Here is a 13,766-nt window from a genome sequence, read left to right as displayed (position 1 = left end):
GAAATAATTCAAACGTTTAAAACACACTGATGGAATTTCAGTTTACTTAGAAGCTTTTATTTTTATAACTGTTACGTCTATATATTAACTACATTCTGTACAAATCCTCTTGATCAAATCACGAAAAGTACGGATTTCATAACCCAAACACTTCCGGTTTCAAAACTCACAACAAAACAGACATCTCATAGAGACAATGACTCAAATTACTCCAGTACGAGGTTAGTGCCTAGCGTAACGCATGTGAGTCTTTTATTTATTGTTTGCATCCATACACTCGTTGCTTAAAGCTATTTTGGCACTTACGCATGGCGGATACATAACACACTGATATTTTATAAGGTTTGAATCTGAGAATGTTGCTGTTTGACTCCAGTTCTACTCGTAGATTTGTTTTGATGATTTTTCACTTATTTTGGTACTTGTGATACGATATTTGCTACCTGTCGTTAACTGATGAGATATTAACGTTCACAAAAGTGTTGCGTTTCATTTGCACTTCGGAGTATTACTTATATATACTATGAGAAAGTGTCCGAGTCTAGCTAGAATAATGAATACACCTACATTGTGTAGCATGTGTAGGCAATGATCAGATATTGATTTGTCTTACTAGCTTTGTTAAGACATGTCGTTAGGTGTATAATTTGTCACGTGTTCGAGGTGTGACTGGATTAAAATCTTTTAAATGTATGAGAATTGTCGACTCGTTGTTTGAAACATACGTTTGCCATTTTATCTATAACGGGCCGGGAATCTTTGAATAATACTTAATTGAAGCTACGAGAAAAACAAACAGTAAGTGTGTAACACAAATTGAAAACAAAAAAGTTTTTAATTAAAATGGCTGATTGAAAAAGACGCCTTTCGAAAATATTCACTTAAATGTTATATTTCCAGCTTCTTTGCTTATTTCCGAATGTACAGAATAAAACATAGATATGGACAATGTCTTTAATCACATGAAAAAGGTGACCTCTTTTAAAAATAACTCACCATCTTTGGCACTAATTAGTAAAATTGTGACAAATAATATACATTTAACAGAGATAAATCGAGTATTACTAACTCGAATTCTATCGGTAACGCTTAGTCTAGTGAATAATTTGATGTCGGACATTTTGCCTATAATTCTTTATATTCTATGCAGCGTTATGTGGAAACTGATACATCGGCCGCTTGAACTTGATACATGACGACAATTAAGTATTTTGTTATGTGCTATTACATGAACTTACAAACCGGATCATACCTATTATCATTTTGCATACATTGTTACAGATATCACAAGCGATTGATCTGTTTTGACCTTTTAGTTCTGTTTATCATAGAAATTTATTCAACATTCTTGTTACAAAATACTTTAATATAAAATTTAAATGAGTTTGAAGTTCCATATATAAATTATATGAAGTGATATACCAATACAGTTATAGTTTTTAGAATTAAAGCATTTTAACAGCTATGTTACTGAAACCTTTCGTAGGTAGTAAAAATGTACTGTGGTTTAGATATCTTTCCCGCAAGCGGATTTGAGTTGTTGGTGTCTTAATCTTTTTAGATTCCGAATTGATGAGCTTACGACAAAAGGTGTATTTGTTGTGGATCTTGAATTAAACATCTGCTTTTCAAACCCAAGTTGTGAAAAGACATTTATCATATTTGATCGTACGGAGCTGCCGAATTTGCCCTGTTCTTGGGATTCAGGATTTCGAAACGAATGTAAGTATACAAAGGTATTTATTTCTGAAAAGATGAAATGTTACTTTTACCTACGAAACACCCTGATGTATTCAAATATCACATTGCAGTGAAAATGGTTATGAATTATGAAACGAAATATATGTTTAATCTATAAATGTATTTTCAAATTTGTTTAGTATTTACAGTTCAGTCAGGAAGTGGTAATGATTCATTCAACAACAACAATGTTAAAGCTATGCATCACGCATTTCAGCATTTTCCCTTACTGAATGGATGAATGAGCGAAGTATTTCGAAAGGGGAAGTGACGGATGTGCAACGCAAGGAATTGTTTGAAACACTTGGTTTGGCAGTTTATTTATACGACAACGCCTGTTATCTATCTGAACTACCATACACTCCGTCAAATAACGGCTGGAATATCGGTATAATAGTTAAAATGATAGTCAAATACAGGAAAAGATGTTTCGAGCGAAAGTCTGACATTGATTTTGACGTTTAAGATATTAAACAGAACATTTACAGTTCATTGTTGTGCTATTTTCACAGAATGCAAGAAGGAAGCCTATAAATACAGTACTGCAAACATGTTTACTAGGGATTCAAAAATAATATCTCAGTCGCGATATCCTATTACCTTGCTGTTGTTTATATTAAATCTGTATTCAGTCAATCGGAGAAAAGGCAAACACCAACAATCAATCTTTTATTTAACTGTCTTGGTAAAATTACTGTGATAGAATTATGCATTATCTTATTTTCAGAATGTCCCGTTGAGCTGACGCTTAGTCCCCTGCCTTCAGGTATTGGTTGTTTCATTTCTGACATGTGTACAGCTATCCAGTGTTGTCTCGAGATAGAAATTGTCCAAACATCTGTTTACTTCTACGTTATTGTTGATGGATGTGGAAAACAGTTGACCGTTGGTATAGAACAAATGAAGTTAGTGATGGATATCGATAGCTTTCAGTTCGGTTAGTCATTTTAAAATTATGTAAATGTGTCCCTTTGAACTGCAGAAAAACCTATTAGACTACACAGTGTACATATAGTTATTATAAACTGTATTATTATATTTACATAATTGTATGAAGAAAGAAAACAAAGCGTTTTGTTTTGTAATAACACGAAGTTAGTGCAGCTATATTAAGCAAACACGAATTTCCTGACATATGTTGCCTTCTTCGAGATCAAACAACGCAGTATGAAATAAAACAAAATTATGTTGTTCAAAAACATCTTTCGAAATTGGCACCAATAACAGTAAATTAAATACAAAGCACATTTTGATGATGGTACAGGTCAAAATTTAAAATTGGCTGCTGTACCATACTTCGACTGTCTGGTTTTCAAATACTCTTTGGCAGAATGTACCCATGTATTTAGTATCATAAGAAAATGTTTATATTGTTTGTGAGTTTACACGAGACGTCTTATTGAGTCTTCTAGCTTAATCGAGCATCGCTAGCGTGATTCCTGGATTTTCCAGCAGTCCAAATGTAGTTTATATGCGTTTAAACGCATAAAACGTCAATCATGAAATAAAGAAAAATCTGAATAGGCGATAATAATTTTGTTTATTTTTAACAAAACTGAAAGATGTTTACAAGTTACAACACTGAATGCCCGTTAGGTTACCTTGTTATTTTTAATGTTACAGGTAAATGGGATCGGTTCTATTTGTTTGGTGTCTATAGAATCGAGTAAGTATTGCAATATTATTAACAAATATTATTCAAAACTGCCCTTGGAAGCTGACAGGGATATTTACTGAAGATTCCTATATCTTTAACGGGACATTTTTATTCATATTTATCGATATTCATCAATACAGCCTTACGGTTTTCAGTAGCTTCAAACATCATTCTTTTCAAACTACAGTGTAGACAATTACGTTGCTTTTTTGACCGATTTAAGTACGTTCCGCCTATACGTTCCATTAAAATTGCTATGACCGCAAAAGGGAAGACGACAAATTTTAGTGATAACGTGCCGATGTCTTGACGATGTCCGCATGTTATTAGAGAGAATATTCGCCAAAGGATGGCGCAGATTTTCTGTCTGGTGAACTGAATTACCAGGAAGCTCATTTAAATGTAATATGCGATTTATAGAAATGTATTTATTAACAAAATGGAATTAATCGTTTCGGATTTCATGCAAAATGATATTAATATGACAGGCAAATTAACCACATACCTTAAGCTCAATTTATGGGTTGGCAGGTTATATTTTGTCGTTCATTTCGCATAAACTCCGAACCGAAAGCAAATAATTCATTTATTTAAAAAAAAGGGTTTAACTTTCACGTGTGTTAATACTTTCGATAGGTGATAAAATTCAACATTTTACAAAATCTATGCTATTACTTAAAAACAAGCTTTTGTATTCTTTTCGTTTTTACCACTTAGTTACATGCTTGAAAACTTCCAAGGAGGTCGTAAATATGTTCTCGATATGAACATAAGTGCTTGTTTTGAAAGTCACAGAGAATGCGAATTCACCCTTCCTGTACTCCAGAAAGCTATTTTGCCTAAAGTAAATTGTGATTGGCAGAATGGATTCATTAATAGTGGTAAGCAATAGATATTACTAAAAATATATACTACTTAACCATTTTAATCAATAAAAACCGCCAAAGATGCAAAACATTGATCCACCTTTGTTTTCAATATTGATTTGTATTGGAAAAAACATAATTAACTGTGAAAAATTGAATAACAGTTTCTCTGTTGTTTTTTATTTACAGATGTCATTTTAAGAAATTAAAATTGACAGTTTTCACTCGCATGGTCTTACTCTGTTATTGCATCCAAAAAGCAGTGTTATTTATTCCACATTGTTATTACTTTTTTGGATTAGTATAAACCATGTTTAATGTCCTGTCCAGCTAGCTCAATTCAAATTTTAATATTTTGCATAATTTCCTGATTGGACCTAGTCATTATCATTGTTATATATCATGTAGAAATGCTTATTTTTCTCAGTAATTCATAGAATTCTATTGGTGTACAAGTCTGTTTTGCATAATTTAATGAATGCTTGTTCAAGTGTCTAGACGTATTTAATAGTGTAATGATTGTGAAATTTTAATGTACTTAAACACTGTCATACTGATTTTCGTGGTTTATGTCACTTTCTTCATATTAATTTAATTCTTTTTGCCGTATTTGATGTTTAAGACTTGACCAATAGCTTGTAACTGTCTTTAATATTGTAGCATTTTGAAAAATAATGCTGTTAGATACAGCTGAAAGGTTATTGGTTATATATATATATATATATATATATATATATATATATATATATATGTAAGGGCACTATATTGCAAGTAACAGGTGAAAAGTTTTAGAACTCAACTAGGTATTTTTTGAACACATTTCGTATATGGAAAATAGATACCTTATTTGGAATTCCGACACGGTATGCAATAGAATATTCTAACAGAGCACATCAATCTAATTTTCTGAAGCTATATTACTTATAAAATTGTGTTGTTGAATTAGATGTTTTTAACCCGTTATTTAATTTCTTACGGACATTATTACGATGTGATTTTTTTATAGATTTTTCCTTTGAGTCCTGGAAAAGCGAGAATGATGTTAACGAAAGCGCAACACTTTCTAAGGCTCAGTTTGATATTCTGGCGAATGACTTGGGTATCAGTCAGTATCTTCTTGATAACGAGTGCGAGATGTCTTCAAATAGACCCCTTCAAGGATGGAATAACGGTAAAACTTTATTCTTAGTATATTTCTTTTGCAAGCCGATAGAACGGCCCTGATTACTAGCACTACAGGTACACAACAGAGGAAACAGTTAAGCAGTCGCAGGTTTGATCCCCATGTTAGGTTACGGTTAGGGTTTACATGGTGAAAAAAACGTCTATATGTTCTATCCTTACTTATATGGGAAATATTGTTACTGTTTTACTGCTTTACTTTCAGCCTGTACTCTGGGTGTTAACTTGACAACTTTACCAAGTAACATCGAATGCACGATCGGAACCTCTTGTTTGGCTATAGACTGCTGTCTCAATATCAGTAGTCTCAACCGAAGATTTGGATTTTCTCTGCATGCAGACGACTGTGAATATCAGATATCAGCGAGTATTGAAAACCTTGTTCTTGAAAGAAAAATGTCAGCTTTCGAATTTGGTAATTTAGTTTTTTTAATTGATATTGAAAAATATAATATCCTACACCAGCCAGGTTATAATTATTATTAAGCTCGGACCATCTGTCCGCCTGTAGACGAATTTTTTCCGCGCTATTTCTCAGCAATTATTTGCCAGATTTCCATCAAACCTTGTAATTATTAATAGTACCAAGCCTGGTTGTGCATGTGCGAAGCAGATTCCATTTGGAAAATTTTTCACTTAGTTATGTCAGTTTATTATTTTTCTTCATATGGATATGATAAAAATTTGTCCGCGCTATTTCTTGGTCCTTATATGTAAGACTTTTATCAAATTTTGTAATTATCTTTTGTATCAAGTGAAGCTGTGCATGTGCAAAGCACGTTCCATTTGAATGATTTTTCACATATTTATGGCCCTTTGTTATTTATTCTTCATATGTTTATGGAATAAAATGTCCACGCTATTTCTCAGTCAATGTATGCCAGAATTATATCAATCCTTGTTATTTTTATTATCGGTACCAGTCTAATTAAACTACTTTTGAAAGGCAAATTTCGTTGTTAGAAATTTCCAGTCGGTAATGATTTTAGACACAGTTGAAATAGTTTTAGAGCTAGCTCGATTCAGTTTGTTTTATGTAAGTATTTCAATTAGCGTTTCGGTGGAGTTAAGTATGCCTTTTGTAACCATTAAATGTGCTGTGGATTAGTTTGCAAGAAGGACAAAAATTCTTTTAGTTTTATATATTTCTACGACACTATTCAGTTTATACAGCATTTTTTTAATGTAATGGTAGAGTTATGCCCATTTGGGTACTATTTTCAGCATGGAAGGGCACCTGAATAGAGCCACAGGTCTTCTATTAGCGAGCAGGTTAACTGTCTTACATGAAAGCATTTAATATCACTTTCAAGGCTTATCAGGAGAAAATAGATGGCATTTACACATTTCTCTATCTGTAAAACAATGTGTGAATTAAGAGACTCAGTGAGGTCATTGCACAGTTGCAACTGGAGTTTAGCCTTTTATCGTTACATTGTTATGTGGTTCTTTGTTGGATCTTTGTCCATGTTGCTAGGTTATGAATATTTTAGTTACTATATCAAATTTAAACATTTAAAGTTAACGTAAAATTATAGCATATGTTTAAAAAGCGGAACGAATGGAAGTCGTTACTCGGTTAGTTTTCTGATGCATATAATATGGAACGATATAAACCTATTTACAGGGAAGCAGATTCACTTTGACATAGATGGACTAATTTCTTTGCGGTAAGCGTAATGATTTTCAAACCTGCATTCTTAAAAACATTAAAAGGGAAATTCAGTTCCAATGTACCTGTTTTTATTTGAAACGCTATATTTATATACATTTGCTGTATCATTTTGTTGATATGCATGTTGATAAAAGATATTCTTTTAGTACTAAGACAATTTGCGAGTGTATTTTACATGCTTTGCTTACCTTAATTGCCTATGCCGGATTATGTTATAGAAATATTAGGTCAATGTCTTTCTGTACATAAGTTTTATTTGGCAAGTCGGAGAAAACTTTATCCTTGGCTTTTGCCGAGAAGTGAAATTCTAAAACTGCAACGTTTATTGCGTTTCATTTTAATGGCTTTAAAATCATAACTTCCGTCGTGATAAGAAGCTATTAATCCAGCTTGCGGAAGGTTGATGACTTTACCTAAGTGTCCGTTAATTAGTGCCGCAATGATGTCTGGATGTGCATATTGTTCTTACTCTATCACTTGGCTATGCAGTAATTGTACGAGAATTATATTGACTTCTTTCTGTTTTAATTTAAGATTTCTGGTAGTTAATATAGAATATAGTAACAAATATTTGTTGGATATGGATGTTGATGTGAACTTTGAGGCAAATGAGCCTGCAGAAATATCTGTCAAACTGCTTGATGATATGATTGTACCACGTATCCCATGCCAGCCTAATGCTGATTTTATAAAGAAAGGTACCGTTTGTTTTAAATTCAGTACTGTACATAGAGGGAGGTTTTACAATTTCATATTAACTCATTTTATTACATTTGCATGTGTCATGTTTATAGATACATGTTGTATATTTAACACAATTCATAAAGTTATGTTCAGTTGTCCCACTATCGACCGTGATTAATTTTTTTATATGTTATATAAACATATTTGGTACAACTTAGGTCTGTTTTGAACGTACCATTTTGATGATATATGTACCCGCAGTTTTATTTGTTAATACGTATGATTGAAAAATTACTTTGTCTGTTGTCAGATTTCTCTTTGGACAAATGGAAAGAAGAGAACAATGTAAGTGTCGTTGATGACTATCAGTCTACACGACTGCTGGAGGATATCGCCATTGCACCATTCCTGATTCCCGATAAATGTGATGTACATGAGGGATCTGAAATTGGTAAATTTAAATTTGCAGTGTGTGGTAATAAAACATCTGTCCTACGTAATGGTATGATGTGTAGAAAACTTGGAATAAAGATAGATGAAGAGACAGTTGGAAATCTTCATTTGAATCTATTTTTACAATATCCTAAACATACGCAAACATTTATATAGAAATTGTACACGTGAAATGTTTACATAAATTCATTGAATCACTTCAACCCTATGGGTTTAAAAGTTTACATTTGTGGCAGATTCGCACATGCCCATCCGTGTCTGAAATAGCCACCAAATGTTCTTCATTGTGTCAGTGTGACTTAAGTATTTTGGATATTAGAGTAATTCAGCAGTGTTTATAAAGTCCCGCTTTAGCCATAGCTAGAGGGCGAAAGAGGTTCTTCACGTTTCATTACCTTCCATGAACAAATGAAATCAAACCGAGTCTCTCATTATTTTGTTTCTTACATACTTTACGTCTAAAGGATCGTCTTACAGGTTTTTATTAAAACCAAAGAAAACAAACAAATCATTAAATTGGAAACAACTAATATCCAATCATTATCCATTGTCATAGCGTTTTTTTACCTTTGGTATTATTTTCAATAGGATCTCCACCTATCCTTTATGAAATATTGAAAACAATTTTAGGGAAATGAAAATACCATCTGTACTTACCGTTTTACAGATACATCCTTATGTCCGATAGAGGTTGAGACTTCATATATGTACGGTCAAGGCTCATGTTCACTGACTGAAATATGTTCCGGTATTCGTTGTTGCCTCAAGTCATCTGAGATTCAAGCGAACTTCTATATCGAGGTCGGAATTGATGCATGTATGGAAGAAGTCATAGTTGTTATTGAAAAACTTAAATTTATGTTTGCGTTTAGAAACTTCACTTGGGGTAAGTCCATTTTTCTAAATTAATCATTTCAATAAAATGATTGGATAAAACCAAAATATTTATGTATCGATCACGCATGAATATACAACGAAATATATTTAAATAAAATGAAACAAAAGTTATAGTAATGAAATGTACAAAATGTTCTGTACAAGTATGTCACCATCATCTGATGTCCTCTTAAACAAATATTAATGACAGATTAAATGTTTTAAAAGTATCACAGTTAATTACATACATGTACAATATAAGTAAATATATATATTTATTGAGATTAGGTAAATGTCTCTTTCTTTCATTTACATAAATTAGTAAGAAATGAAAAACATTTGCAGGAGAAGTCCAAACATTCAGTCTATACGGTGTGATCAAGATAGAGTACGTAAACCTTTAGATATGTCTTCGTTGTTTTTCTTTTTATTGCCTTTTTTTGCTTTGATGTTACTCGTATTAATATTTATGGAATATATCTTAATAATTTTGATATATATCGTGTTTGCAACTTACATATAGTGAGCAATTTAAACAAAATAGTGTATATTACAACCATGACAACGGTAATATTAATTTCTATTCTAAGGATGGAATTATCGGAACTTGTGAAGTCACAGATTTACAGCTTAGACCTTAACGCAAGCATTTGCTTTGGAGAACTTCAAACCTGCAACACAGTGTTTCAAATTCTGCAGGATGAATATATGACTGCCTTGCCTTGTAGTTGGTCCTCTGGATTTTTAGACACAGGTACTTTTGTATACATCATATAACTTAAAGTAATATGTCAACTAGTTATCTGTATACCGGTATTTGTAACCGTATTTGATTCGAGTAGGATTAAATTGTCGCAGAACAACTGTTGTCAGAATTTGTTTATTTTTTTGGGGTTTAACGTCGTACCGACACAATTATAGGTCATATGGCGACTTTCCAGCTTTTGTGGTGGAGGAAAACCCCAGGTGGTCCTCCGTGCATTATTTCATCACGAGCGGGCACCTGGGTAGAACCACCGACCTTCTGTAAGCAAGCTGGATGGCTTCCTCACATGACGAATTCAACGCCCCGAGTAAGGCTCGAACCCACATCGATGAGGGGCAAGTGATTTGAAGTCAGCGACCTTAACCATCGGCCAAGAAGGCCCCTAACTGTTGTGTCAGAAAGACGTTTAAATAAAGACATTACAGTTAGTAAACCTCTCAATTTTATATCACAAGTTTGTCTTGCAGGGAAATATGACTTTACTATTCTACTTTCTGAAATACCAAACCGTTGTTGGAGTTTGTTGGCATTCGTTTTGTTCTCTATTACAGACTTTAAGTTTGAAGAATGGCGAAAAAAATATCATTATGAACTTCAAAAACATCTTCCTGAAACTGGTGTAGCATTCTACTTATCAAAGATTGGTGTTGATTCTTACCTCCTCCACAAAATGTGCGACCCTTCAGCAGGGCTTTATTCACAAACCACTTCGACAGGCTGGACATCAGGTTGGCATATTCGCATTGATTTGTCATTATGTAAACTTTGAGGGTATAGATGTTACCACTGTTGTAGCTTATTGTTACAGTACATTTTTATCAGTATTTAACAATTGATGACACATCTACTTTGTTAAATCGCAAAGAATATATCTTCGTTAGCGCTAAAACGATTACCTAGTTTATATTATTTTTGCAGACTGTCGAAACAATGCGAGCGTTCAGACTTTACCAGAAGAAACAAAATGTTTCATGGATGACACATGCTCTGGATTTGAGTGTTGTTCTTATATTGACGTACTGCAGCGGTCGTTTCAAATAACATTTCAACTAGACTCCTGTTCTCAAATTTTAACTATAGGAATCGAACGCATTTTGCACCGCATATCTTTAACAACATTTGAATGGGGCATATGGAATAAATTTTATCTTAATGGTTTTGTAAAACTAGAGTAAGTAGACATTTTTATATGGAAACGAAATAGCTTATCATTTCATACTTTTTATATGTTATTGATATTTCCTTTAAGAAGCAATATTTGCTCAGACAAAAATAAATTCAAAACAAGATCAAAGTATTATCATTCTTTTTGTTTGTATCAGTTTATTTGCCGTTTACTGTTATATATCATAAGTCCGTAATTCATCTTCAGCTATTTGATCACGAGCCTATCGATACAAAAGATATATGTTGTAAATGTTAACCTGAGCATTTGCCTGGATCTGCACAACTGTGAAGTAGAGGTAGAAATTCTAAACTACGATGTTTTGCCACAACAAATATGCAAATGGAATCCAGACTACACAGCAGATGGTAAGTGTTTTTTTTTAATAAATACCGCATAAAATTGTCCACCAAGGACAGTTTAATTTGAAACATTTGAAAGTGTCTAAGTATAAAATCCGATCATTCAGCGTTTAATGATATTTTTGGTCATTATTTGTTTGAATACTTGGAACAAGATCGCAAATAAAATCGTTATCTTTATTTTAAGAATTTTCACTGACACAATGGAAAAATGACAGAGGTATAAACGAAACAGGAGGGTTTGACGATGTCCAACAGAAGCAGTTGATAACAGATTTGGGTATATATCCATATCTTCTGGAAACGGAATGTCGGGCAGTCTACAGTTCTGGTTCAGGAGGTAAAATATTGGATAATAACTTTTTCGTAACTTTTAAAATTAAAGACGGAAATCTGTTTATTTGTGCTTGAATTACTTAAATTTGCAAATAAACTGCCATTATCAAATATGCACGTAAAAGATTGCAAAGGGATTCTGTATTCTGCTGCTTGCTCAGAAGCAATTAACAACAAAAAGAACCAATTTTCTTTAATTGGAAAGATGGCTATCTGAATATGTGAATAGTGGACAACCAAAATCATGGATAACCCTTTAAATTCAAGAAATGGTGAGTCTTAATTTAGAGCGTTGATAAGAGTAATGGTCCAAAACGTACAAATATGTCTACATTTTCGCATTTTTTCCCTGCACTTATATTAAAAATAGCAATAGTTTATTCTGTAAAAAGATTAGGATGAGGAACTAGCGCCACAATATTTAGACACTTACACACGTTGGCAGTGCGATTTATATCTGTGCGTGCGTAAACATAACTTCTATTAAATTGTACGTGATATTTGCAAGAAACCAAATACCAAATTGTTCTTATTTTGCATTTATTGATAAAACTGTTCGTTTTCATTTAAATAAAGTAACATGTTTAAATTTGTTTAAGCTGTCACTGGTCTGATTATTCCTGTACTTAATATAACACAATGTAAAATAAGACTGAATGTTGAACTGAGCAAATATAGATAAAAATCATTTGGACGCACTCAAGTTTACTTTTAAATATTTTGTTATAATCGCTTCAAATTGTTATACCAACGTTCAATAATAACATTGATTTCAACATTTTTAATATGTAAATTACGCTGAATATATATTTCTTTTAACTAACTTTCCAGTAATTCTCCAAACACGGTACAGTATATCAAACGTCTAAATTTCTGTAACTTAAATACTATCGATGTTCGATTTGAATCATTGACAAAATAACTAAAACAATGATTATCATTATAAAATCTAAATACATGTATTAAGAGTTCAAAACAACTTCTTTAATATGTTTATAGAATGTGATGTGTCAGCAGACCTCCCATCATCTTGCAGTTTATCTAACAGCTGTGCGAGAGTATCATGCTGTTTATATTCAGATGTTTTACAGCGACGCATTTTCTATGAATTAGACTACGACAGATGTAACCATATGATCAACATAAGTATAGAAACTTTTAGCAGGACAATATCTCTTTATGAGTTTGAGTACGGTAAGAACCTATAGTCGCGTTGTGAATGAATTTGATAACTATGCAATATAAACATTCAAAATATTTTAATTTTTGTTATTTCAATTTTACAATTATACTCAAATCCATCAAATGCGGCATTTTACAGGATAATGTGTAACATAGAATAACTGCTACATAGAGAGGTCCTCCGTGGACAGATGCTTAAGATCACTGACTTCAAAACATTTGAACCACACCGATGTTGGTTCAAGCCTATTTCGGGGAGTTGAATTATTTATGTGAGGAAGCCATGCAGCTAGCTTGATGAAGGTCGGTGGTTTAACCCATAGACCCTCCCGTGATGAAAGACTGCACAGAGGAGCACAGTGTGTCTTCCTCCGCCATAAAACGCAGTAAAGTCGCCATATGACCTATGATTGTGTCGGTGTAACGTTAAATTCAACAAAGACAAAACAAATAATGTTATTTTGCATTTCATGTGATGCAATGTCCTCTACCATATGTTTGTTTTGTCTTGTATGAAACAATTTCAAAGCATGATGAGTGTATTTGTTTCATTATTCTGTATTTTTGTTGACAGGGAAGCCAACGACTGTGTCATTGTATTCCGTATTGAAAATAGAGTAAGTTACACTTTGTATATTGCATCTGATATGCATACGCAGGTCACAGTTTTAATATATTTTTGGAATTAAGAAAAACTTACTTATATTGTGCTTTGCCGAAGAAAAAATTGTTCTGTCGAATTTATCAAAATGCATTATCATTTACATTTAATATTTTTTAGCAAAGAAATAACTGTGAACGGTGTTACATTTATTTGTGAAT

At 32.7% G+C, this 13,766-nt stretch overlaps 1 protein-coding gene across 1 annotated transcript in view; it reads left to right on the top strand.

Annotated features, from left to right (window-relative positions):
• LOC123523235 (uncharacterized) overlaps nt 1-13,766 on the top strand; it is a 183,594-nt gene that overhangs the window by 139,339 nt on the left and 30,489 nt on the right. The window contains exons 121-139 of the mRNA XM_053542021.1: nt 1,562-1,722; nt 1,958-2,128; nt 2,468-2,677; nt 3,364-3,406; nt 4,115-4,278; nt 5,270-5,434; nt 5,651-5,860; nt 7,073-7,115; nt 7,655-7,818; nt 8,115-8,255; nt 8,925-9,143; nt 9,479-9,521; nt 9,724-9,887; nt 10,451-10,627; nt 10,818-11,070; nt 11,272-11,432; nt 11,614-11,766; nt 12,762-12,956; nt 13,519-13,561. Coding sequence (XP_053397996.1) covers nt 1,562-1,722; nt 1,958-2,128; nt 2,468-2,677; nt 3,364-3,406; nt 4,115-4,278; nt 5,270-5,434; nt 5,651-5,860; nt 7,073-7,115; nt 7,655-7,818; nt 8,115-8,255; nt 8,925-9,143; nt 9,479-9,521; nt 9,724-9,887; nt 10,451-10,627; nt 10,818-11,070; nt 11,272-11,432; nt 11,614-11,766; nt 12,762-12,956; nt 13,519-13,561 — 2,880 coding nt within the window. The remainder of the gene's footprint in view (nt 1-1,561; nt 1,723-1,957; nt 2,129-2,467; nt 2,678-3,363; nt 3,407-4,114; nt 4,279-5,269; nt 5,435-5,650; nt 5,861-7,072; nt 7,116-7,654; nt 7,819-8,114; nt 8,256-8,924; nt 9,144-9,478; nt 9,522-9,723; nt 9,888-10,450; nt 10,628-10,817; nt 11,071-11,271; nt 11,433-11,613; nt 11,767-12,761; nt 12,957-13,518; nt 13,562-13,766) is intronic.

The sequence above is a fragment of the Mercenaria mercenaria genome, chromosome 1, assembly GCF_021730395.1.
Source record: "Mercenaria mercenaria strain notata chromosome 1, MADL_Memer_1, whole genome shotgun sequence".
Taxonomy (NCBI): Eukaryota; Metazoa; Mollusca; class Bivalvia; order Venerida; family Veneridae; genus Mercenaria; species Mercenaria mercenaria.
This window is presented reverse-complemented; position numbering and strand designations above follow the sequence as displayed.